Source organism: Pelodiscus sinensis, chromosome 32 (assembly GCF_052426305.1).
Source record: "Pelodiscus sinensis isolate ZL-2025 chromosome 32, ASM5242630v1, whole genome shotgun sequence".
Taxonomy (NCBI): domain Eukaryota; kingdom Metazoa; phylum Chordata; order Testudines; family Trionychidae; genus Pelodiscus; species Pelodiscus sinensis.
The window spans coordinates 875,230-900,487 of NC_143083.1; the positions used below are offsets into that span (position 1 = coordinate 875,230).

Genomic DNA, 25,258 nt, shown 5'->3' on the forward strand with positions numbered 1-25,258 from the left:
GTACAAGAGCCCCAGGCACCATGTGGCATTTCAGTCTTTGAAATGCACAAGAGCCCCTACTCGGCTCTTGTATATTTCAAAGCGGAAGCGCCCACATAGAGCCAGGATCAGCAGGGGACTCACTGCTAGCCCCAGGCTCCATGCGGCTCTTTTGCTTTGAAATGTACAAGAGCCCCAGCGGGAACTCTTGTCCATTTCAAATTTGGAACGCTGCCCCGCCCCCTCCCATGGAGCAGAAAGCTGGGAGGAACCGGCTTTTAAGCCAACTCCCCCAGCACCCTTCTTTTCCCTCCCTTTGTTGCCTCTTTCTGATAGAGGCAGCAAGGAGGGGGGAAGCGATGAGTTGACTAGTGTGTTGACTATCCAATAAACTTTTGCTTATCGGATAGCCGACTAGTCGATTCATTGCTTACATCCCTACTTGTGGGCAGAAAGCCCACTCCTAACTACTAATTAACAAGCTAGCAATAGTTAAAGAATGGGTAATGTATCTACTAGAGAATGTGCTAGGGATTAGAAGCTTCCTAAGCAAGACAGCTAGAAGTTCCATCACCATAGACGGTAAGAAGGAACTGAGGAAGGGGGAGTGGTATGTAAGTGCTGATATAGTCGCACCACTCGATGGCTGTGTCTAGACTGGCAAGTTTTTCTGCAAAATCATCTGCTTTTGCGGAAAAACTTGCCAGCTGTCTACACTGTAAGATCATCAGTGCTTTTCCGGAAATACTATGCTGCTCCCGTTCGGGCAAAAGTCTTTTTCCGAAAGACTTTTGCACAAAAGGGCCAGTGTAGACAGCACAGTAGTGTTTTCCACAAAAAAGCCCCAATTGCGAAAATGGCGATCAGGGCTTTTTTGGGGAAAACCGCGTCTAGATTGGCCACGGACGCTTTTCCGCAAAAAGTGCTTTTGCGGAAAAGCATCCTGCCAATCTAGACGTGCTTTTCCGAAAATGCTTTTCATGGAAAACTTTTCCGTTAAAAGCATTTTCGGAAAATCATGCTAGTGTAGACGTAGCCTATAGGTCTCCACAGCCTGTAGGAGAGCTATGGCAGCTGCTAGGAAAAAATGTTTCCAGTGCTTGTGCACACAATTGTGCACACACACACGACTGGAATTGATGTGAACAAGCACTTAAAGAAGAACCAGCATTCCGCTGTTTCCAGAAGACTGAATGCTCACGGCATTTGCGTGTCAGTCAACTCAACTGCTTTGCTGATGAGTACGTCATTCCAGTGGACACTGGACACGCTCTGGACACACTCCAACATTAGGCACACCAAGGTTAACATCATCATGCTTAACGCACAACGGGTTCCACAGTGGGTGCCATGCTCACACTGCTAAGGTGTCTGCATGGGTGAGAGAAACAAGGGTGCAAAAAGACTGCACTTGCTCTCAAGCAGGGGGGAGGGGAGGGTGGAAACAGATGCATTATGGGATGACATGTACCCAGAACCACCCTCTGCAGTTTTGCTTCCAGCATTCACTGATTGTACAACTGAGAATGCAAAGAGGCATAGCACTGTGGGATAGCTACCCACCGTGCATCACTCTCAGTGGCCATGGTAGCCACACAACTGGGATGTGCTACTTGAACCTATGAGAAACTTTGGGTGAGATCAAACGTCTCTGGACACGAGGTTAACCTGTTAGTTGTGATGGTAGAAAGTGATTATGATTTTATTTTAAATGGAACCATTTGTTTCCAATATCCTTACTCACTGTAGCCGGAATTTCTAGACTTTGATAGTAAATGTTCCTGTTTTCACAGTCTGTATAGCTCCATGCTGCAGCATTAAGCAAAGTGCTGGTACAGCTCTGCATTTGGTGTGCACAGCTCCCTAGTCACTGAGCACCAGTATCATGCTTCAAAGAGCAGCCCTATTGTTACCCTGCAAGGCAAAGCACGGGCTGGCACAGGCCAGAGGCGTGTGCTTGAGTAGCTATGGGCAGGTGGGGTTAAGCTGACTCCAGGACTGTCCCTAGTGGGGACAACCTTCCTTCCACCCCATCCTGCTCCCCCACCTCTTTCGGCCCCACTCCACTCATCCCCCCAACTCCTGTCCCTCTGCCCCTTCCTTCAAACCCCATCCCGAGTGACATGGCTTGGGGACCATTGGGGACAGCGATGGTCAGGCCCGCCCACACGCTCACCAGCAGTGGCAAGAAGCAGAGCAATCTGGTCTCATCCTGCTCCCAGCTGCTTTGCTCCACTTTTCAATGCTGGTGAGTACAAGGGGCGGGTCTATGCTCCCTTTCCCCCCCCTCCCTGAGCTGCATGACTGAGAGCCATGGGCGTGGAGCAGGCTGGGCCAGGTCACGCTGCTTCTTGCTGCTGCTGGGGAGTGCAGGGGTGGGACTGACTGCTGCTGGCACCAAGTCCCCTTCTAGGCCCCTTAGCTGACCTAGGCCATGGGGCAGATGCCCTGAACCATCCCATGGGTTTGGCTGACACCCAGCTAAGCACAAGCTGGTGGCAGGGGGCAAGAACATGCCTGGGAACCGAGACCCATCACATGGCCTGGCACAGTGAGTGTTCTCGCCGCTCTCAATACCCTTTGTTCTTTTTCTGCAGGAAAAGGCAGTGGAGCCTCAGCCTCGTGTTTCCTTAAGTTAAGGGCTGGGAACAGGAAATTACTTGGGCTACTGATACTGCCTTGTGCTGGCAGCTCTGACCAGAGCAGCGCGCCACAGCTCCCTTCCCAGCATGGAGCGCTCCTGGTGCACATTCGTGCTGTGGTGCAGCCTCTGGGGACTCTGCTTGGCAAGTCCGGACTATGATGGTGAGTGAGTGGGTGAAAATCTTACTGCTCATTAAGGAGACTGGGCACTTTGCCCCCTTGCAGCTTTCTGGGGCTCCCACGCAAGCATGCTGGGAAGGCAAAGGACACGGCTCATGTGCTAATCTAATGCAGGAGAAGAGACGTAAGGGGTTTGTAGAGCGAGGAGAAAATGGGGAGGAATAATAGTCAGAGGGGGACAAGAGAGAAACCCAAAAGGCAGCTGTGGAGCTTGAGCCTTGCCTGGGGAGCAGCTCCTGCCCACTGTTATTGTTCTGGACCCCCCCGCCCCTTAGTGTGCTTTGCTGGGAGCTCAGGAATAGCTCTGCAGAGGCCACATGCTGACTGCGCTTGCATGAACATTCGCCTCAGGCCAAGGAGCTCACAAGCCGGTACTAATAAAAGAAAGTTCTTCTTCACACAGCGTGGAGTCAACCTGTGGAACTCCTTGCCAGAGGAGGCGGTGAAGGCTAGGACTATAATAGAGTTTGAAGAGAAGCTAGATAATTTCATGGAGGTTAGGTCCATAAAAGGCTATTAGCCAGGGGATAAAATGGTGCCCTTGGCCTCTGTTTGTCAGAGGCTGGAGAGGGATGGCAGGAGACAAATCACTCGATCATTGTCTTCGGTCCACCCTCTCTGGGGCACCTGGTGCTGGCCACTGTCGGCAGACAGGCTACTGGGCTAGATGGACCTTTGGTCTGACCCAGTACGGCCGTTCCTATGTTCTTATGTTACTGGCCCAAGCCGCATGCCGGGGCTATGTGGTTTTTGAACAGCTACGAGCCTGAGGGGAGGATGCTTCGCAAACGGCCCATTGACAATAGGCAGTTCCAAATGGCCGGAAGCCGGCCAGTGGGATTGCGCTAGGGCAGGGACAGCACCTGAAGCTGTTCCTCTCTCCCCAGCTCACAGAGCCCTGCAAGTTCGCAATGGCCACTTTTCTCAGGGAGCAGGCAGGGAGTCTGCTTGAAGCCCACTGCTGCATCTGCAGGCCGGATCTGGCGGCTCTGCAGGGTGAATTTGGCCCATGGAGGATATTTTGCCCAGGCCTGGTCTTGTTGTAATGCAAACCCCTGAGGGCATGGGGGCAAGAACCTTGTCACCAACCCTGCCTGCAAAGGGCAAGCACACAGGGCCCTGCATGAACAATAACAGACTATGTTTGCACCTCTAGATTACTCCCAGAACAATACCAGCGAGCAGGAGATGACATCAGCCAATACACTGTGTCCCCGGGCCATCCCAGGAGAGACGGTGACTCGTAACAACATCACCTACCTGTCCATCCATGAGGCCTCCCGCTCCCAGCTGAGCAGTGCAGTGACCGTGTGGATTATTCCCTGCCTCTATACTGCTGTCTTCCTGGTGGGGTTGCCAGCCAACGGACTAGCTCTTTGGGTCCTAGCAACTAGGATTGAGAAGCTGACCTCCACCATCTTCCTCATGAACTTGGCTGCAGCTGACCTGCTCCTGGTGCTTGTGCTCCCCTTTAAGATCACCTATTACTTCCTGGGGAATCACTGGCCCTTTGGGGAGGGCCTGTGTCGGCTTACCACTGCCTTCTTCTATGGGAACATGTACTGTTCCGTGCTCCTGCTCATGTGCATCAGTGTTGACCGGTACTTGGCTGCGGTGCACCCTTTCTTCTCCCGCTCCTTCCGCAGTCCAGGCTTTGCCGCCTGCACTTGCCTCAGTATTTGGCTCATTGCTGCCATCTTCACCTTGCCCTTGACCCTCTTGCAGCAATCCTACCCCCTGGATCACGCAGACATCACTCTGTGCCATGATGTCCTCCCCAGGCACGAGGAGGCTGAGTACTACTATTACTACTTTGTGTGCTTGATCGCCTGTGGCTTTCTGGCCCCTTTAGTGGTGATGCTGTTCAGCCACTGCTCGGTACTGTGGATCCTGCTGCGCAGCAGAGAGAGGTACGCGCATGCCATGAAGCTCACTGTCCTGGTGCTGTTCACAGTCGTGGTGTTCTACACACCTAGCAACATCTTTCTTCTTGTCCACTATTCCAGTAACTGCTCCAAGCTCTATGGGGACTTGTATGTCAGCTACATGATAAGCCTGGCCTTCAGCAGCATCAACAGCTGTGTTGATCCCTTTGTCTACTACTACGTTTCTGAGGACTTCAGAGACAAGGTGAGGCAGAGAATTTTCAGCCAAAGCAAGCAAGTCATCACATCTCTGAAAACCTCTAAGGAGACACTCCCTCGGAAGAGCTCCCATTCACAATCCCTGGTGTGAAGGGCTGCCATCCCTCACTCCCAGGGCATCTGCTCACCCCAGAGCTGAAGTTCTGACACAGAGTGTCAGGGTTCAATCAAGGTAGGAAGCGAGTCCAGGCAGGGCGGTGGAGACATACTCTTAAGATAGAATTCATCAGGGTTTTAGGAACTTCTACGAGACTTGGAGCCCAAATTTAGATGGTGACCACTGTATGCATACAAACATATAACAAAGACAGCAGATAAGACTTTAACAGCTGCTCTGTCCGCGTACCATGCTAACTGGCTGTTAAGGGAAGGATGTATTGTTGCCTCTACATATAATAGCAGAGGTCGCTGTCGTGGGACGGAACTTGGAGTAACTGAGGTAAAAGTGGAAGCATGAGAATATATTTACTTAGTATTAAACCCTGTCCAAGCAAACTGAGAGAGGCACCTTACAGACACCCACACACTAATCTTTGCCTCCGACCCCACACATCTTGTGCATGGCTCTGCACATATGTCTATATGCAGGCAAAGTTAGAATCTTCTTACCTGACTTGGTAAACTCTCTCATGGAAATGCCAGAATCTCCGATTCCTAGCAAAGCCACTTTTATCCTGATTTCAGAAAAAATAAGGGAAGTAGAGAAAGAGTATAGCCAGAATTAAGAGTTTCTAGAGTGAGAGAGAAAGTGAGAGTCAGGACTCCTGGTTTCTATCCCAGTCTCTCTCAACTAGTCTATGCCCTCAAGTAAGTAAGTTACTCTCCTTGCACCTCAATATCCCCAGATATGAAATGGAGAGGATACTTGCAAGGCTGAATTCATTAATGTCAGAGCCTCATAAGATGCATTGTTTCATGCTAATTATTCTATGTGAATAAGGTGAAATGTCAGGTTCTTTAATAAGGGGCTTCTCGCTTAGCAAATCCTCAGCCTATTGGTGGATTGTACAATGTACCCAATGTACAAAAAATATCCACCCATTTCCTGTATGCAAATGCTTTGCTGTTCAGCACCTGTTATTTCTTTGAAGTGAACTATCTCTCTTTAGCATGTTATGAAGGGAGCCCAGCTTGTCCCCAGGGAAAAGGATTAGCGTGTCTCTTTAAGAAAGGATACTAGTCAAGCATTGAAAACTCCACACTGGGATCCCACACTGCTTTTGTGTAACCTGTTAAGACCAACGTGCCCCAACACCCCCATAAAGAGTTGACCATACTTGCAGCTGTAGTCAGGAATGTGTTGCAAATGTGACAAGTTACAGCCACTGTATCCTTGAAAACAAAACTGAAGGCACCTCCTGGCAAAAAATGAAGCTGAAATGAATGGAACTCCAGCAACTCCTTAGAATTGTTGAGTATTTTGATTCAGTAGATATGTGTACTACTATTCTCAGTGCTGTACAATAGTCTTAGTAGATTAGAGTAAACTTAGCGTCGCAGTCCTGCGGTATGCTCCCTCTGCACTATTACAAGGCAGTTAGTAGAGAGGAGAGGAAGACAGAATTGTTTTAGAAATCAATTTTTAATAAAATATTCATCAGTATCTAAAACAACCCCTTTTCTGGACTCATCTTAACCAATATTTGTGCGAAGAAAAATTGTCACAAAGCTGCATTTTGTGCTTTTCAAAAACTAGAGCCTCTGTTCCATAGGTGCAGGACTCTGAATGCTGAGAAAAGACCAGCTGCTGAATGCAAGAGAGAGATGATGGCATTAGACCAAGAGTCAGGGCTATTGTCACCCCACCACAAATAGCACACGCAGGAAAACAAAAACTGAGAGGAAAGGATTTTTTAAACATTCAATTGACAGAGATGCATTTTATATTGACAATCTACTCACAATAATGAAACCCAGATTATTGCACATTAAATAATCAATGTCAGCAAAGAAAATGCTGCTGCTTTCAACTCAAAGTTTTAAGTTTATCTTTGTCTGTAAGTTGTTGTCTATTGAGGCTGCTCAAGATGAGGGAAAAGAGGAATGTTTGAATAATAAAGGACAAAAGAACTTTTGCTTTAAAATAAATACTGTAGTAATGATTGCTCCTGGTAATATTCATGTACAGTTACAGATATAAATACTAATTTCATTGGAGGGATTACAAGCAAAATCACTGATAACTAGTGAGCACTATCAAGTTTATTTAGCAAAATACCTTGGTATAAGCAGGCTCTTCTGTATCTCACACGCTCACTGGTGTTTCTCTCACCTTCATGTTGAATCATTGTCTCTAAGCATGTGAGAAAAATGGTTCCAAATTGGCAAAAATCCCCAAACCCAAAGCAAACCCCACTTCTTGTCTGCCTTCATTCAGTCTAAGCCACTGCACCCTGTGGGATAAAAAGCTCTTTCCTCTCCCAAATAGCACCGAGGAACTGAACCTGACTATGCAGATGGTCTGGGTTCAGCGACAGGTGTGTGCCTGAGAAGTCTCAGAGTCAACATATGCAAGTCTGTGAATGACCTAAAGTGTGAAGCCTCCACACTGGGGCCAGGGTCATACAGGGGACATATTCCCAGATGGAACATGTACTGGAACCAGCTCTTTAAAGAGGGAGGACAGGACATTAATTTAATTTGCCCTGATAATAGAATTATGACAAAATCAAGGGCAGTGAGTCTGGGAATGGGAGAATGCAACTGTGCACAGTAGCTGGGCCTTTAACTGGGGCAAACATGGACTCCAATGCATAGTTACTCCTTGCATCACCTACCTTTGGGTATAAGGCCTTTCCCTTTGTTGTGAGAAGGGAAGAGTGGCAGCTGTTTTTCTGTATTTGTAAGTTTCTGTCCTTGGTTCTTTAAATAAACAGCCTGTATAACTGCAGCAAGAAATTGGCTGTGGGGAGACTGTCTACAGTTTTGGCAGCATGTCCTTAGGAACAAAGGATGTTCTATTTTTGGGGTGGAAAAGCAACTTGGTGACGCTGACTACTCTGCAAGTGCCAAGGTTACAAAAACGCTTCTGGCCAGGATTTGGCACACAGGGTCTCTACGAGCCTAGAAGAGCTCTATAGCCTTAACAAGGTATGGTGTACCCCAGCACAAGAACTGGAATACAGGGAGCAGCAGTTGCTGGTAGTTAAAACTCCACTATACAGAAGAGATCAGCCAATATACTCAGCGGCTGTGTCTACACTGGCATGAATTTCCAGAACTGCTTAAAACGGAATACTATTCCGTTTTTAGTTTTTCCGGAAAAGGAGCGTCTACATTGGCAGGCTGCTTTTCCGGAAAAGCCCTTTTTCCAGAAAAGCGTCTGTGGCCAATGTAGACGCGCTTTTCTGGAAAAGAGCCCCGATCGTCATTTTCGTGATCGGGGCTTTTTTCCGGAAAAGACTACTGGGCTGTCTACACTGGCCCTTTTCTAGAACAGTGTTCCGGAATAAGGACTTATGCCCGAGCGGGCGCAGACTAGTTTTTCCGGAATAGCAGCTGATTTTGTACAGTAGAGCATCGTTGCTTTTCCGGAAATTCAAGGGCCAGTGTAGACAGCTCGCAGCTCATTCTGGAAAAGAGGCTGATTTTCCGGAATAAATGGCCCAGTGTAGACTCAGCCAGCATGTCTATGCTTGTGTGCTGTGGTCACACCAGCTCTGACTGCCCAAAAAAGGTGCCCAGCAGGGGCAGCACATTCTGTGGGTGGGATTAATCAGCACATAATTAACACACTCCCCACCCCATGAAACACCTTCACTCTAATGAGACACAGACAGCAACAAGTCAGGATGTGAAGGGAGAGGGAGAGAAGCTGGGGACCTTGGAGCCCGGCCTGAGGAGCCAAGTTCCCATCTTAGGTGGAGGCAAAGGAGCAGAGGGCCAAGAAGCCGGGTCACAGTCTTATTATTAGTGTGAGAGCTCAAGTCTCTCTCTTCCAGCCTTCAGCTTCATTGAGGGCTGATGCTGGTGCCACCAAACAACTGGGATGTACTGTGAAGTTCTGATGTTTTTAAAAGAAGAACATGCCTTTTTCTAGAGCTTGCAGTAAGCCTGTTAAATAGATAAATATTGACTTCTGCTGCCATGTGTGCACAATAGCCAGCACTTGCCATGCCAGCTGCTTGCTGGAGGCAGTACCAGCACAGAGACAGAATTTAGTTTGAAGGTATTTGTTTACCTGCTAGGCAGACATGGAGCAGCTGGTGCTTCTGCTATGCTGCAGGGCACAGTTAGGCTATGGTCCATTCACACACACTGAAAAGACACAGCAAACTCTCTACTGTGAAGTAGGACATGCACACAGGCAGGCCACATTGAGAGAAGAGATCAGCTCAGTGGGGGAAGGAATGAGTTGAAAAATAGCTGGCAGAGAGATTCTGGAATTTATGGGCATTTCCACCATGTCACATGCGTTTAAGAAATTTGAAGGCTGCAGCAACTATTCTACCCCAGTCTAAGAGACTGGCACTGGAAATGTAAGATCCCCCATCGCAGCTGTCACCATAGCCATAGTCTCTTCCTCAGCACTCTGGCTGGAACCAATACTCAAAAAATGGAACTCTGGGATTGACTACATGGAGAAATTGGCCAGAATAGCTTTTGTGGAGTAGCTCCCTGCATGGACAAATTCCAAACTAACCTCACTTTATTCCAGAATAATCAGTGCATTTGCAAAGTGCCCAAATGTCCACACAAGGAGCCATTCTGGCGCACTTCCCTCTATAGATAAGCCCTAAAAGTGAACTGAATGGGGCCTCCTCTTTCTTCCTTTCATGAACATGTGGACTGAAACCCCACTTTGTGCAAAGGGAAGATGGAATCAGGGAGAGGAATCACTAAAACTAAGTTGTAGGGCTGAAAAGTGATTAAAAATTAATTGTGATTAATCACATTGTTAATAACAGAAAACAAATTAACTATTTTGGATGTTTTCTACATTTTCAAATTTATTTCAGTTACCACATAAAATACAAAGTGGAAAGTGTTCATTTATTTTTATTACAAATATTTGCACTGTAAAAACCAAAAGAAATAGTATTTTTCAATTCCTTCACTACACATACTGTAGTTCAATCTCTACCAGAAACTTACAAATATAGAATTATGTACAACCCCCCCCCCCCCAGCATTCAAAAATAAACCATTGTAAATTTTTAGAGCCTAGAAAGGCCACTTAGGCCTGCTTCCTGCACAACCAATTGCACAAATAAACATGTTTGTTCACATTCGCATGCTTGCTTGCTTTTTGTTTACAATGAAAGTGAGAACTGGCATTTGTCTTGCACTGTTATAACTGGTATAATACGATATTTACATGCCAGATATGCTATATCCCTTCATGCTTCAATCACCACTCCAGAAGACATGTGTCCATGCTGATGATGGGTTCTGCTAGAGAACAGTCCAAAGCAGAGTGGACTGATGCATGTTCATTTTCATCATCTGAGGCAGATGCCATCAGCAGAAGGTTGATTTTCCTTTTTGGTGGTTTGGGTTCTGTAATTTCCTGCATCAGAGTGTGCACTTTTAAGACTTTTGGGACCATACTTTGAACTTCTCAGATTTTAGAAGGAACTTCAGATTCTTAAACCTTGGGGTGAACACTGTAGCTATCTTCAGAAATCTTACATTGGTACCTTCTTTGCATTTTGTCAAATCTGCAGTGAAAGTGTTCTTAAAAGAAACATGTGCTGGATAAAACAGCAGGAAACACATAATTTTTCCCTTAAGGAGTTCAGCCATAAATTTAATTAATGATTTTTTAAAAATGAGCATCATCAAGTATGTCCCAGGAATAGTGGTGGAAGCATAACAAGGCATACAAATGTTTAGCATGTAAATACCTTACAATACCAGTTTTAAATATGCCATGTGAATGCCTTTTCTCTCTTTCAGGTAATGTTGTAAATAAGAAATTATTTACTGAGTGCTAAGGCAGCATTATCTCCTGTAAACATAAAACATATTTATTTCTCTTAGCAACTGGCTGAACAAGAAGTAGGACTGAGTGAACTCGTAGGCTCTAAAGTTTTACTTTATATTGTTTTTGAATGCAGTTATGTAACAAAAACATCTACACTTGTAATTTGTTCCTAATAAAGAGATTGCATTACCGTGCTTGTATGAAGTTGATTGAAAAATGCTATTTCTTTTGTTCTTTTGTTCATTTCTACAGTGCACATATTTGTAATAAAATAATACAAAGTGAGCACTGTACACTTTGTATTCTGTGTTGTAATTGTAATCAATACATTTGAAAATGTAGAAAACATCCAAAAATATGTAATACATTTCAATTGGTATTCTATGGTTTAACGGTGTGAGTAAAACGTTGATGAATTACAATTAATTTTTAAAACCACAATTTTATTGAATTAATTCCATGAGTTATTTGTGATTAATTAACATTCCTATTATTCTGCAACTGGCAGATTCACAGAGCTCTTCCAAAGAGGAATGGGAATGATGCTGCTCCTTGGCCTGAAGCAGGTAGAGAGAGACCCCAAATATGTCTGCTTCTGCACTTTGGAAACAGGTTTAGCTCTTCAGGTCACTGAAAAGTCCATTGCTTAGACCCCAACTGTCATTGCTTAGGGAAGTTTAGACTACAACAGTCAAACTTCTGTGACAAATAGGCAGAGTTTGCATCTGCCCAGCAGCCCAAAGGCCATGCAAATTGTGCACAGAAATCTACATCAAGAACACCCGTAGGACTGGGATCCTGGGGGGAGAAAAGTAGAAATGGCAAGCACTGAGAAAACCATGGCCACAGGTCCCTTTTATTCTCTTGCTGAAGTTATAAAGAGAGAGTAACTAGAGGGCAAAGGCTAAGAAGCTGCAGGTGGCATTTGGCAGTACCTATTCCAACATGAATGGAGTTCATCCGCTTGATCCTAATCACCGCTATTCTTTCCAGGCAGAGTCTGCCGCCATGTCGTGGACTGTGAGGCTTTTAACTCCCATGGAGTTCACAGATGATTTCACTTCTCTGGAAAATGCTCCCCTGTCAAGTCTGATGAACAATGAACTCTCATTTTTGCAGGGCAACAAACTGCTGGTGCAGGGGGCTTGGGGTGTTGAACCTTTCACTGTGGCAAACTTAGCTAAAATACACGGCTTTTTATTAGTTTGAAAAACCCTCAGTCATCTCTCCTCTAACAGCAACTCGGCTGAGCACAGCAGTCTGGATTCAGTGTAGCTAGGAAATGGAGTTGAGGGATCCTTGTAACATACTTTGAAGTTCTAAGGGCTTGAATTCCAGCCCCTGTTCTCAGCACATTGATCTCCCATCCTTGGAATAACTCTTAAGAGGATGTACGAAAGGCAGGAAAACTGGTAGAAAAATAATGCTGAGCACTGCCTTGGAGCTCCTGCCCATCCCCCGCTGAGGAGGCAAAGCCTACAATTCTGAGGGCATTAGGAAGTAGTCATCATTTGGTTTCTGTTCTGCAGCGGGTCATCTGTAGGAACAAACTCATACAGGAGTTGATTCTGAACTTCTTCTTTTCTAAAAAATTATTTATTTCTGTTGAAGAGAGAAATATAATAAAGAGAAATCAGTTCCACCTCATGTCTCTCTGTAGCAGTGGTGGGGCCAGGCAGGGACAAACTTAAATAGCCCTTTAGAATTTACAGTTTACATTAAGAACCCGTATTTCCAGGCATGAAGGTCCCAGCTGCCATCCCACTCTAGCCTGATCACCTGCAACTGGTCCTTGGCAAAAGCAATTAGCAGAATGACTGTCAGTAGCCCCCTTCTGCATTGTTTACACTCACTCTGGACCTGGTCTCATGTTTTACGATATCAGAACTTGGTTAAAAAAAAACAGATCCTCCTTTTTGTATCTCTCTCTCACCTTTCAACTGCAGTCACTACTTCCTGAATCTTGTCCTCTTTTTTGAATGTGCTGCTTGTTGTTGTCTGCTCTGCTGCAACTTCAAAGACATCAGCTTCTGAAGCATAAGGGTCTGGGTCGTACTCGTAAGAGTAGTAGGACAGGTCTGACTGGAGTGCAGGGCCTTCCTCTGATTGAAAAGAAACAAGAACCACCTCAGATTGATACTCCTGCAGGACATCCCATACAAGGGAGCTTGCCATACAAGCCTCTTCTGCTTCTCATTAGGATATGATGGGTATTGAGGGGGTGACACGAATAGGAGCTGCTAAAGAGAGTGTGACTTACCTGGAGAGTGAGGAAAGAGTTAAGCAACTCTGGAGAGGCACCTGAGGAAGGGGGCTTTGGGCATGCAGCTAATGAAAAGCAGATAGGAATTTCAAACCGAGAGAGGATTTTTTTTCTCTCTCTTCTTTTGTTTTGAGATCAGAGCGGTTTCTCCCCAGGTAACAGAAGAGATGGGCTCTCTCAGGAAAAAAACTCCTTGAAATGTGTTAAGTAAGAAAAAGTTTACCTAGTCCATCGGGTTTTACTGTTTTCCTTGTTTGGGGATTTGGAAATCATGTCTGAGCTGGTTAATTGTTTTTCTCTTTTGGAACTAAGGATTACAACCCAGGGATTTCCCCTGAGTCTATTTCACTCCATGACTTTTAACACCTATTTACTATGCTTGCAACAGTAGTCTTGTTTTGATAATAAAAGTATTTTCTTTTTGTTTTGGTTAACAGGTATTGGTAGATTTTTCTGTCCTTATACCTATGGGCCTAAGTTACCCAGGAGGAGCAGAGCCCCATTGTTCTCTGCAGATTACCACTATTTGTTTTCCCAACTCCAAGCAAAACAGAGGCTGGGGTAGGGGAAGAGTTTTGCCTCAGGAAAGAGGTCTCAAGTGACCTCTTCCCTGGAAAAGGGCTTATTTTATATTTTTATTTACACTTGATTGTGGCAGCAAACCAATTGTCTTTCTTTTGGGTCTCAGGGAAACTGAGACCAGACAAGTTTGTCTCTGGGAGTTACAGAGACAGGTTCTTACAGAGCTTTTTCTGCTAGCCAGCTCCCATATTTAAACTTGAAGTTCCAGTTTGGGGAATTGAGCCGTGATAAGGGGAGTGACAAGAGGAGGCATATACCTCATCCCTTTCAACAGTAGAGGAGGAAGTGTATGCCAACAGCCCTGCACACATCTGGACCTACTTTACTGCACACCCTCCATTAAATGGTTCAATCCACACTACAGAGCTGCACTGTATCTAGGTTTACTATATTTTTCTCCTTTGAGATTTGGGCATTGGGGAAAATAAGAAAGAAATCCTGGAAAAAGATCTTTTTAAATTAAAAAAATTACAAATATTTCATGGAGGGTGGTGTAGAGAGTGGATGAGATAGCACATGCACATTGTGTGTTGGGTGTTCATTGTGTGAGAGCATACAGATCCTGTAGAAAGAAGCAGCTGTTTGCTGAAATAAGTTAATTTCAAATTACTGATTCATAATTACAATTTTTTTAAAGTGAAAGTTCCTGTTTCAGGTACCTCTCTGCACCCTGCAATTCCCAAGCCTCAGGGTTGATGATACTGCTCCAACATAGGGAAAAGGGAAGGAAAAGAATGCAATTCCCACACAATTCAATAACAGTATTGGAGACAGCACCTTCCCACAGGTATGGGGCAGCAACAATAGCTACATCTTCTGAAAATGACTATACATTAAGAAATGTAGCCTGATTTATTTGTTAGGTTCAAGGAATGAGCCTGTTGGTTAGGAATATGGCTCTGGAGCAAGCTCTCCTATTGACTGACTGTGTGATTCAGAGCCAGTCAATTCCCCTCACTGTGTTTCAGTTTCTGCACTGGTAACATGCACAGAAGATACTGACTCAGCTGAGTAAGGTGCTTTAAGATCATCAGATGAAAGTTACAGTTTAAAGAATTATTAATCAAACAAGTACTAAGTTTATAGTCAGGGTTGGACCAATACACTTTGTTCAAGTTCCAAGGGAGATTGATTTCTGGATCTGGATTGCATGTCAGCCAAGCAGATCACATATTTTCGATTGATCATATCAAATGGTGCTGCTGGAGCTCCTCTGTGCTCACTCTTTCTTGACCGTCTCCTTATTTATGCATAGTGGAGTGCTGTCCACTAGGAACAGACTTAAGATCATAGATTTATTAGGGCATAAGCTTTTGTGGGTAAAACCCATTTCATCAAAGAACAATCTCATGATCTGTCAGTCTTTGTGGAGGAGGCCAAGAAAGAATGAGTATGGAGACTCAAGGTGCATCTATATGGCAGGACTTAACTGGAAATAAACTACGCAAATTGAGCTACGTCAATTGTGTAGCTCATTTCAAAGTAGCTTATTTCAAAATTGGGAGCGCCTACACAGCACTTATTTCGAAATAGAGCACTCTTCCTCCGACTTCCCTTACTCATCATACAATGAGGCTACGTCTACACTGGCATGATTTTCCGGAAATGCTAAAAACGGAACAGTTTTCCGTTATAAGTATTTCCGGAAAAAGCACGTCTACATTGGCAGGATGCACTTTTTCCGGAAAAACGTCCGTGCCAATGTAGACACGCTTTTCCGCAAAAAAGCCCCGATTGTCATTTTCGCGATGGGGCTTTTTTGCAGAAAAGAAATCTGTGCTGTCTACACTGGCCCTTTTCCGGAACAGTTTTCCGGAAAAGGACTTTTGCCCAAATGGGAGCAGCATAGTTTTTCCAGAAAAGCACTGATGATTTTACAGTAGATCGTCAGTGCTTTTCCGGAAATTCAAGGGGCCAGTGTAGAGAGCTGGCAAGTTATTCTGGAAAAGCAGCTGATTTTCCAGAATAATTGGCCAGTGTAGACACAGCCTGAGGGTTACAGTAGTTGGAGAAAGAAGTCTTCCAGCCTGACAGTATTTTGACAGTATTTTGAAATAACTGCCTGCTGTGTAGACGCGGACTAAGCTATTTTGAAATAACGCTAGTTATTTTGAAATAATGTTGCTGTGGAGATGTATCCTCATTCTCTTTTCCATTGCCTTAGGTCTGACCATGCTTCTGGGAGGAGATGAGAAGTGGTAGGAAAAGGTCTTCAGGATTTTTTATTGCTGGAGTATAAACAGTTTTCAGAGACTTTGGAGAAGGTTCCCGGTAAATAAAACAAAATATTGTGGTGGGGTTTTGGCAAGTGGAATAAAGTGAGATATTTGCCTGGACTTGGGTTTGAGTAGTCACATAACTTCCACACCAATTCATCTGATGAAGTGGATTTTACCCACAAAAATGTATGCCCTTATAAATGTTAGTCTCTAAGGTTATGTCTACACAGAAGCATTGTTAACTGTCATTATTCCAAAATAACAAAGTGCATGTCTACATAGCAAGCCACTATTTCAAAATAATGGTGATCTGGAAGACTTCTCACTCTGACTCCCTGTAACCCTCATTTTACGAGGAATAAGGGACACTCTTCCTTCGACTTCCTGCTGCGTGGACAGCACCAAAAGCCGAATTCAGCTATTTTGACTTCAGCTATTCAATTGACATAGCTGAAGTTGCACAGTTTGATTCAACTTTTGCCCTGCTATGTAGATGTGCCCTAAGGTGCCACAGGACTTCTCAGTGTTTTTGCAGGTATAGACTAACACTGCTATCCCCTCTGAGACTTAAGATCACAGTACTCGCTCCTCCCAGGAATGCAGCATTCCATTTAAAGCAAAGATGAAAGACCAAACTGCTCTCCCATCTCCAAATGTTTGTGCCTTAGCCAATGTTTGCTGCACACTAATGGGATGAAAAGTAAAAAATGGCCCCTTGCCAACCACTCAATTCTAAGTACTTGGTGCTTCTGCAAAGAATGTTTCATCCAGCTGGATGTCATGGTGTGGCTCCACTGGGAGCAGAGTTCATTCGTGAACTCTGGGCTAGTTGAGGCAGTGCATTCAGCACTTGAGACTGGGAGATTTTCTAGTGGCATCAGTGGGCTTTGGAAGAAGCCACAGACAGCTCAACTCCAGCAGAAGGAGAGTATCAGTTGCAGATGCAGGGGATCCCTGGGACTCACTCCCTTTGTTACTTAGTTAATGTCAATTTTACTAGCAACATAGAAAAGAAATGGATGCTAGGTACTTACAGCCAAGTTTGCAACAAAGACCCTGCCCCCAAAGAACTTTCTTTTAAATAAAAGAGCACATGGCAGGGAGCTGAAGGACAGGACATACTAACACAGCATGGAAGATGGGGTTCTTGTTGGATCTATGCTATTCATTTAGATTTTCTTCCTACAGTCTAATTTGTCAACAATTCCCCGAGGAAAGTAAGCAAAGCCCTGCAAATTCACAAATACCTGCTTTCTATCCACAGGTATCCACAGCTCATTTCTGCAGGTATGGATGTGGGTACAAATTTTGTATCTTGAACCTGCAAATTTGTGGATATCCACTTTATACCCATGGGATATCCACAAATTTGCAGGTTCAAGATACAGTGGCTCATTTTTGCAGATACAGATGCAGATGCAGATACAAATTTTGTATCCATGTAACATAAGTAAGGTGATTCAAGCATGAATGTTGGTCTCTAATGCCTTCTCCAGATAATTCCTACAATTCTCTCCAACACATCAGAAGATATCTGTGAGGAAGGGATGACCCATCTATTCATCTGTGCCAATCTGCAAACACATTTCTTTTCCAAACATATCACAATAACAACTCCTGGTCCTATCATGCCACTAGTGTAAACTCCAGGCCTTGGGATAGTTACTACAAAAGATCACCAGGATCTGGTGATGCACAGAAACAAAAAGGGAACTCATTCTCTGGCTTCTCAAGACCCACGTTTGCTGGGGTAATGCAGCAGATGGGTTTATTAAGAGGATGGTCCTACTCATGAAACAGCTGTTGCCCACATCAGGAATTTCCCTGTTGTGAATGGAATTGTACTCCTGTGAGTACCTGTTTGCCAGAGTAAGTCCAAGTGCATTTCCAAGTTTCTCAGCAAATGAGGGCGCTGGGTCAAATTGTCTTCATTGCTGGGGTGATGCTAACAGTGAAATCATCACTCAAAGCCAAATGGCACTTGCACCAGTGGTCTGGCAAATGTACAAGGATTACAGACAATTTAAATGAAGCTCTGCCAAAAAATGGCACTTCCTGGTGATTCTGTACTGAGTCCATTCTTCCCCACCAGCTTAAACTTGATTTGGCTCCTGAGGTTTTACATCCCTTTCGGAACTCACAGATTTAGACAGAGATCATCTGAACTTGCACTAGAGCCCCACAGCACCTGAGCTGACTTAAACCAATCACATGCTTCATTACTACCAAACCACGGAGCTCAAACAAGATGGGTATAAGGAGCGATTCATTCACTTGTTGAACATTGATTCATTTATGTGTGGTTGACCTAAGATGAGCTCAGAGGATTATTTAGAATCACATGCTCCTCACTTTTTCTCATGCAGGATTTAGCTTGTCTTATTTTAAAATGTTCACTCTGGCATGACAGCTCAGTGCAGAGAAAGCATCTGCTTTCCAGGGCCTTCCCACTTCTTACTTGGAATGACCAAAATACCTGGAAAGCCTATGACTCAGTCAGGCACAATTGTTTTTGTTTTAATGTACCTATATTGAGAAAAGGGGGGTACACTTAAGACATTCAGAGTTAGGGTGTGTGTGTGTGTGTGCAGGAGGCAAGGGGATGGGAGGGAGAGCATGTGGGGGCTCTAGAGCCAGGTTAACTTATCTTAGCCAGGCAGCCACAGCTGGACGAGGGCTGAGGCCCAGATTGGGAGGGAAGGGGCCAGGGATCAGGTCTGTGAACAGGCCACAGCTGCTAGATGGGTAGTGGGGCTAGATAAGGGCTGTGCTGGCCAGACAGTGGTGAGGTCTGGGCTGTGGCAGCTGGGCAGCCACAGCCGGATGGGACTGAGCCATGATTGGCATGGTCGGATGGGAGGCCTATTGGGATGGCAGGAGTGAGGCTGGGGCCTTAAGTTACAGTGGGGGAGGTCTAGGTTGGATATTGAGAAAAACTCTTTCCCTAGGAGGGTGGTGAAGCACTGGGCTGGGTTCCCTAGGGAGGGAGTGGAATCTCCATCCCTAGGGGTTTTTAAGTCTCGGTTTGACAAAGCCCTGGCTGGGTTGATTTAGTTGAGCAGGGGGCTGGACTAGATGACCTCCTGAGGTCTCTTCCAGCTCTATAATTCTATGAGCGGGGCTGCTGTTAGCCCTCCCTTCTCATGGCCATATGAAATCCAGACCGCAGGGCCAGGAGCCAGACCACAGGAGGAGCAAAACCAGGGTCAGGTCACCTCACTGAGGTTTGAGTATCACTGACTCATCCTTTAAATGGGAAGGACAGAGAAAAGATGGAGGGAAAAGGCTACTCTCTGCACCAGTCTGGAGTATAGAAAGGTGTGTAGTGGCCCCATTCATCTCAATAGGGTGGTCTCAGATGAATGAAAATATCTAGACCCACTAAGGAGTGTGGGGGGAGGGGGGCAGGGAGGAAGAGGAGCAAAGGGGATAATTGCTCAGGGGCCTGGTGATTTAAAGGAATCCAGGACTCCAGTCAACAATGCGGTACCTGGAGCCCTGAGCCATTTAAATCATCTCCAGAGCGCTCAGACCTCTGTGATTCAGAAGCCAAATCAAAGATTAGCATTACCCAAAAGAGCCACAATAGTGTGAATTTACTGCTTCATTTATTTATTTTCTAGAAGATTTACCGAGCATTGCTTGGGTCCTTAACTCAGTTTTTGTTTTTCTTCATTTAAATCATTGCTCTGAGGTGGGGATGGAGACGAGGGGTAGGGATGTCAATGGGTAACTGATTAACTGGCTCTCTGGGAGCAACTGTCCACCCTATGCAGCTGGGGGTCAGGGGCCAGCAGGTGGGGGCCATAGGCTAGGGGCTGGCCCTGCACAGCTGGAGGTCAGGGGCTAACAGGTGGCTCTGCACAGCCAGGGCCAGGAATTGGGGGCCAGCCTTGGTAGCCAGCCCAGTGCAGGAACACTGAGGATCCTTAGCCTGGGGATCAAAAGTCAAGATGGTGGCTAAATTAGATCTTAATAGAGAAAAGGGCCAAGCCCTAGTTCTTCAGTGTGAACAGGTAATAAGAACATAAGAACGGCCGGTCTTGGTTAGGATCAAAGGTCCATCTAGCCCAGTAGTCGATCTGCAGACAGTGGCCAGCACCAGGTGCCCCAGAGAGGGTGGACCGAAGACAATGATCAAGCGATTTGTCTCCTGCCATCCTTCTCCAGCCTCTGAGAAACAGAGGCCAGGGACACCATTTCTATCCCCTGGCTAATAGCCTTTTATGGACCTAACCTCCAAGAAATTATCTAGCTTCTCTTCAAACTCTATTATAGTCCTAGCCTTCACAGCCTCCTTTGGCAAGGAGTTCCACAGGTTGACTACACGCTGTGTGAAGAATAACTCTCTTTTATTAGTTTTAAACCTGCTACCCATTAACTTAATTTGGTGTCCTCTAGTTCTTCTATTATGGGAACTAATAAATAACTTTTCTTTATTCGTCCTCTCCACACCACTCATGATTTTATAGACCTCTATCATATCCCCCCTCAGTCTCCTCTTTTCTAAACTGAAAAGTCCCAGTCGTTTTAACCTCTCTTCATATGGGACCCGTTCCAAACCCCTAATCATTTTAGTTGCCCTTTTCTGAACCCTTTCCAAGGCCAAAATATATTTTTTGAGGTGAGGAAACCACATCTGTACAGAGTATTCAAGATGTGGGCGTACCATAGTTTTATACAGGAGCAGTAAGATATTCTGTTTCTTATTTTCTGTCCCTTTCTTAATAATTCCTAGCATCCTATTTGCCTTTTTGACTGCCGCTGCACTCTGTGTGGAAGTTTTCAGAGAACTATCCATGATAACTCCAAGATCTCTTTCCTGATTTGTCATAGCCAAATTAGCCCCCATCATACTGTACGTATAGTTGGGGTTATTTTTCCCGATGTGCATTACTTTACACTTATCCACATTAAATTTCATTTTCATTTTGTTGCCCAATCACTCAGTTTGGTGAGATCTTTTTGGAGTCCCTCACAGTCTGCTTCTGTCTTGCCTATCCTAAACAGTTTGGTATCATCCGCAAACTTTACCACCTCACTGCTTACCCCTTTCTCCAGATCATTTATGAATAAGTTGAACAGGATTGATCCCAGGACTGACCCTTGGGGGACACCACTAGTTACCCCTCTCCATTCTGAAAATTTACCATTTATTCCTACCCTTTGTTTCCTGTCTTTTAACCAGTTCTCAAACCTTCCCTGTTATCCCATGGCAATGTAATTAACACAAGAGCCTTTGGTGAGGGACCTTGTCAAAGGCTTTCTGAAAATCCAAGTATACTATATCTACTGGATCCCCCTTGTCTGCATGTTTGTTAACCCCTTCAAAGAACTCTAAGGGTATGTCTACACTACCCTCCTAGTTCGAACTAGGAGGGTAATGTAGGCATACCGCACTTGCAAATGAAGCCCGGGATTTGAATTTCCCGGGCTTCATTTGCATAAGCGGGGAGCCGCCATTTTTATAACCCCGCTGGTTCGAACCCCGTGCAGCGCGGCTACACGGGGCTCGAACTAGGTAGTTCGGACTAGGCTTCCTATGCCGAACTACCAGTACACCTCGTTCCTCGTTCCACGAGGTGTACTGGTAGTTCGGAATAGGAAGCCTAGTCCGAACTACCTAGTTCGAGCCCCATGTAGCCGCGCGGCACGGGGTTCGAACCAGCGGGGTTTTAAAAATGGCAGCTCCCCGCTTATGCAAATGAAGCCTGGGAAATTCAAATCCCGGGCTTCATTTGCAAGTGCGGTATGCCTACATTACCCCGCTAGTTCGAACTAGGAGGGTAGTGTAGACATACCCTAATAGATTAGTAAGACAGGATTTCCCTTTACAGAAACCATGTTGACTTTTGTCCAACAAATTATGTTCTTCTACATGCTTCACAATTTTATTCTTTACTATTGTTTCGACTAATTTGCCCGGTACTGAAGTTAGACTTACCGGTCTGTAATTGCTAGGATCGCCTCTAGAGCCCTTTTTAAATATTGGTGTCATGTTAGCTACCTTCCAGTCATTAGGTATGGAAGCCGATTTAAAGGATAGGTTACAAACCACAGATACTAGCTCAGCAATTTCCCATTTGAGTTCTTTTAGAACCCTTGGATGAATGCCATCCAATCCCAGAGATTTGTTAACATTAAGATTTTCTATTTGTTCCAAAACCTCCTCTAATGACACTTCAATCCGGGACAGTTCCTCTGCATATAAACCATGATATACAGATGAAACTGTGGGATATCTTTCGCTCAGACACGCAGTGAGAAAACCTTTTCCACTTCATCAGGTAAGTTGCCATGGTATCTAACATTCCTAGTAAACATCCTTTGTGCTATCTCCAAGCCAAACGGAAGCACCACAAACAGATGGTGATTGGGGCCCATAATAAAATGGAGGAAGGGCTGGTGACCTTTGAAGACTGAGATGTGAAAGCTTGTTTCCTTCAAGTTGATGGCAGCACACCAGTCTCTCAGATCCAAGGAGAATGACGGAGGCCAGAGAGACCATACAGAACTTCAACCATTACAGGTATACATTGAGGTCTCATACGTCTAGAATGGGGCATAAGTATGGGTGGTGGGTAATACAGGCAAGGGAAGGCATTGCCTTTCCAAAAAGACCAGGGTGGTCCTGCCCATGCTCCAGCTGTCCTGGAAGGCTGAAGCCAGGGAGCTGGGGTTGTGCAGCTGCCTGGCTGCTTTGAGGACTGGAGCAGATGAGCTGCCTCCACTAAACCACTGACTGCGCATGAAGTGCAAATAATTCCCACTGGCTACTGCTAGCTCCAAGGGACCAGAAAAGAGGTGGCATGTTCCTCCCTCCCCCTTTTTATTCTTTAATAGATAGTGTCCTGGGGTAAGAGTACATGGGTTGTGCAAGAAGATGAAGACCTTGTACCTTTCAGCAACTGTGAGGTTATCAGAGCAAAGGTACCATAATTTAGTGAATATACCCCGCACCCAAATATAACCTGCACCCGAATACACCCCACGGTTTTTTCTATTTCAGACTATAAAAGACTTTTTTTTTCTAATTCAGGGTATACAAGACTTTTCTGTGCCAGGAGTATATTTGCTGGGGGTATATTTGCTAATTTACGGTGTGTATGTGTGTGTGGGTGGGGGGGGGAATTAGCCAGCCACTCACTCCCCTGGTTCCTGCACAGTCGCCAGCCTCCAGCCGGGGGAGAGCTTATCCCCCTGGTTCCTCCGCAGCCACAGGAAGAGGTGGAGGAGCAGGAACCACCATCCTCCAGGCGGGGGAGTGCTAACCTCCCTGTTCCTGCGCAGCCGCAGGAACCACCAGCCTCCGGGCAGGGGAGCGCTCACCTTCCCCTCCCCCTCCCATTTCTGCGCAGCAGCAGGAACCACCAGTCTCCGGTGAGTAAAAACTGACGGTGAGTAAAAAACCCCTATATACTCCGCACCCAAATATACCCCGCGGGGGTGTGTGTATGTGTGCAGGGTTTGTAAAAACAAATATAACCTGCGAGTTATATTCGCTAAATTACAGTATGCATGTTTATGGGGCATATGGAGGCATTGCTGAAAGAGGGCAGAGTTAAGATTGATTTTAAGCTTTGAATTTCTTGGTTTTTAGAATTTTGCTCAACTCAGAGTTCTGCAAGGTATTATGATGTACCACCAAGCAAACATAACTCTGCATTTACAGTTTTCCCCCATTAAACAGAATGGCTACGTCTACACTGGCCCCAAATTCCGGAAAAGGGATGCAAAGCAGGTAAGTCAGAATAGGGAAATCCGCGGGGGATTTAAATATCCCCCGCGGATTTAAATGAACATGTCCGCCGCTTTTTTTCCGGTCTAGACGCTTTTTTCCAGCTTTTCCCCAAGCCGGAAAAAAAGCGGCGGACATGTTCATTTAAATCCGCGGGGGATATTTAAATCCCCCATGGATTTCCCTATTCTGACTTACCTGCTTTGCATCCCTTTTCCGGAATTTGGGGCCAGTGTAGACGTAGCCAATATGTTTCAGTGGTTTTAGCTTGTGTGAATGTTTTAAAGGATGCAGATGCAATTGGAAGAAAGAGAGAGCAGAGCAGATTTACACAGCTTAGAAAATAAGCATCCACATCATTTAGCGCACACTAGATCAGTTTATAACTCCCCTAGGTGAGATCACCTATGAGAACACTCAAAACAGAATATCCACCACGTTTATATATCTTGAAAAGCCTCCCACTAGCTTTTACTGAACAGAGGAAGGACAGGGAACTTGAGTGGCTAGATATATGCTAGTCTGAGCATCAGTGTCAGGAGAACATGGAAGAGGGAGGAGAATATTGCTTCTGTCTATTTACTTTTCCCTCTGCAGAAACTACTGAATGGAAGAATTATTGAATGGGAAGCAGCTAGGAAAAACCCAGTCCAGTTTATTTACTATAAATGATGTGAAACAACTACTCTGTTGACCCCACTTCCAATGTTTTCTTGAGAGATTTAAAGCAACTCCTAAGAAAGTTTGACATATGAATGTTGGGGGCAATATCCCCAAAAATAAAAGCACCAACTGAAAACTCAGTAAAGTGGCAGTGTCTTCCCCTGCTCTTCACTTTGCACTTACTAAGGCCATTTACCCCAGATAGAGGCTTTAATAACAGGATCAGAGCAGCCATCTCAAAAGTTGAACAGAAAAGTTGAAGGTAAGTTTGATTCAGCTGCAATCTCCAGGATTTCTGCAAAGGGTCTACAGCTGGCACCAAGTGCCTCTGACTCATTTGCTGAGACAAACTATACCCATCTGATCACAAATGGGAAGTTTTTACTTTAACATTGCTAATGAGATGCTAGGACAGCGGCTGAACACAAGCTCCCCATGTCATCTACCTCTCTCCCTCTATAACTAGCTGCCACTACATCTCAGGCTCCCATGAACACAGGAAGTAGCATATAGCATATGTTACTTTTTTTCAAAACGGTACAAGAAGAGCTAGACTCACATTTGTGCACTCATTAGGCCTAAATTCTCCAGCCTTCTCATTTTTTCTAACTTTCAGATTTTCTATTTAGGTTTTTTTGCAAAATGCAAAAAAAAAAAAAAATACTAATGATCAGCTTTAACCTTATCAAAGAAAAAGGGTCTTAAGATACATCTAAAGACAAAACAATACCTGCAGGAGTTTGCTGAATGCTAGGCTGCTCAATTGTATGGAAATGTGTTTCTCTTTCTTCTGGCAAACTCTTGGCTGTAGAAGAAAAGGATACATATGCCACAGTGTTGGTTACAGAACCACTAGAAAATATTTCAGTTCCCCATGATTAAAGGGTCGAGAAAGTTCTGGATTTTGTTTTCTTAGCTGAT

General features: G+C 45.1%; 3 protein-coding genes across 9 annotated transcripts in view; 2 read left to right on the forward strand and 1 right to left on the reverse strand.

The window, feature by feature from the left end:
- The first annotated feature begins 1,494 nt into the window (after positions 1-1,494).
- F2RL3 (F2R like thrombin or trypsin receptor 3) lies at positions 1,495-11,009 on the forward strand. Of its 2 annotated transcripts, XM_075903347.2 has the most exons (3): positions 1,495-2,784; positions 3,959-4,712; positions 4,809-11,009. In XM_075903347.2, exons 1-3 carry the CDS (start codon positions 2,709-2,711, stop codon positions 5,035-5,037), a joined length of 1,059 nt encoding a protein of 352 aa, XP_075759462.2. In that variant the 5' UTR covers positions 1,495-2,708; the 3' UTR covers positions 5,038-11,009. The 2 variants fall into 2 exon arrangements, with proteins under 2 accessions (XP_075759462.2, XP_006122517.3); XM_006122455.5 differs by having other exon boundaries at positions 2,069-2,784; positions 3,959-11,009.
- A 689-nt stretch (positions 11,010-11,698) lies between these two features.
- CPAMD8 (C3 and PZP like alpha-2-macroglobulin domain containing 8) overlaps positions 11,699-25,258 on the reverse strand; it is a 169,754-nt gene continuing 156,194 nt past the window's right edge. Inside the window, exons 41-43 of one of the 3 annotated variants that reach the window (XM_075903344.2) lie at positions 25,068-25,142; positions 12,806-12,974; positions 11,699-12,474 (exon numbers count right to left, since the gene is read on the reverse strand). In XM_075903344.2, the coding sequence (XP_075759459.2) occupies positions 12,465-12,474; positions 12,806-12,974; positions 25,068-25,142 (254 nt within the window). In that variant the 3' untranslated portion in view covers positions 11,699-12,464. Of the gene's footprint in view, positions 12,475-12,805; positions 12,975-25,067; positions 25,143-25,258 lie in introns of those variants that run through there. The other 2 variants (XM_075903346.2, XR_012896754.2) reach the window with 2 other exon arrangements.
- Positions 22,251-24,499, forward strand: LOC149520879 (uncharacterized). 4 transcript variants are annotated; one of them, XM_089775048.1, is made up of 4 exons: positions 22,252-22,465; positions 22,780-22,866; positions 23,152-23,316; positions 24,272-24,499. In XM_089775048.1, exons 1-4 carry the CDS (start codon positions 22,388-22,390, stop codon positions 24,344-24,346), a joined length of 405 nt encoding a protein of 134 aa, XP_089631174.1. In that variant the 5' UTR covers positions 22,252-22,387; the 3' UTR covers positions 24,347-24,499. The 4 variants fall into 4 exon arrangements, 1 of the variants encoding a protein (XP_089631174.1); XR_016348220.1 differs by lacking the exon at positions 22,780-22,866 and having other exon boundaries at positions 22,251-22,465; positions 23,103-23,316; positions 24,272-24,495; XR_016348219.1 differs by lacking the exon at positions 22,780-22,866 and having other exon boundaries at positions 22,275-22,465; positions 23,152-23,333; positions 24,272-24,482.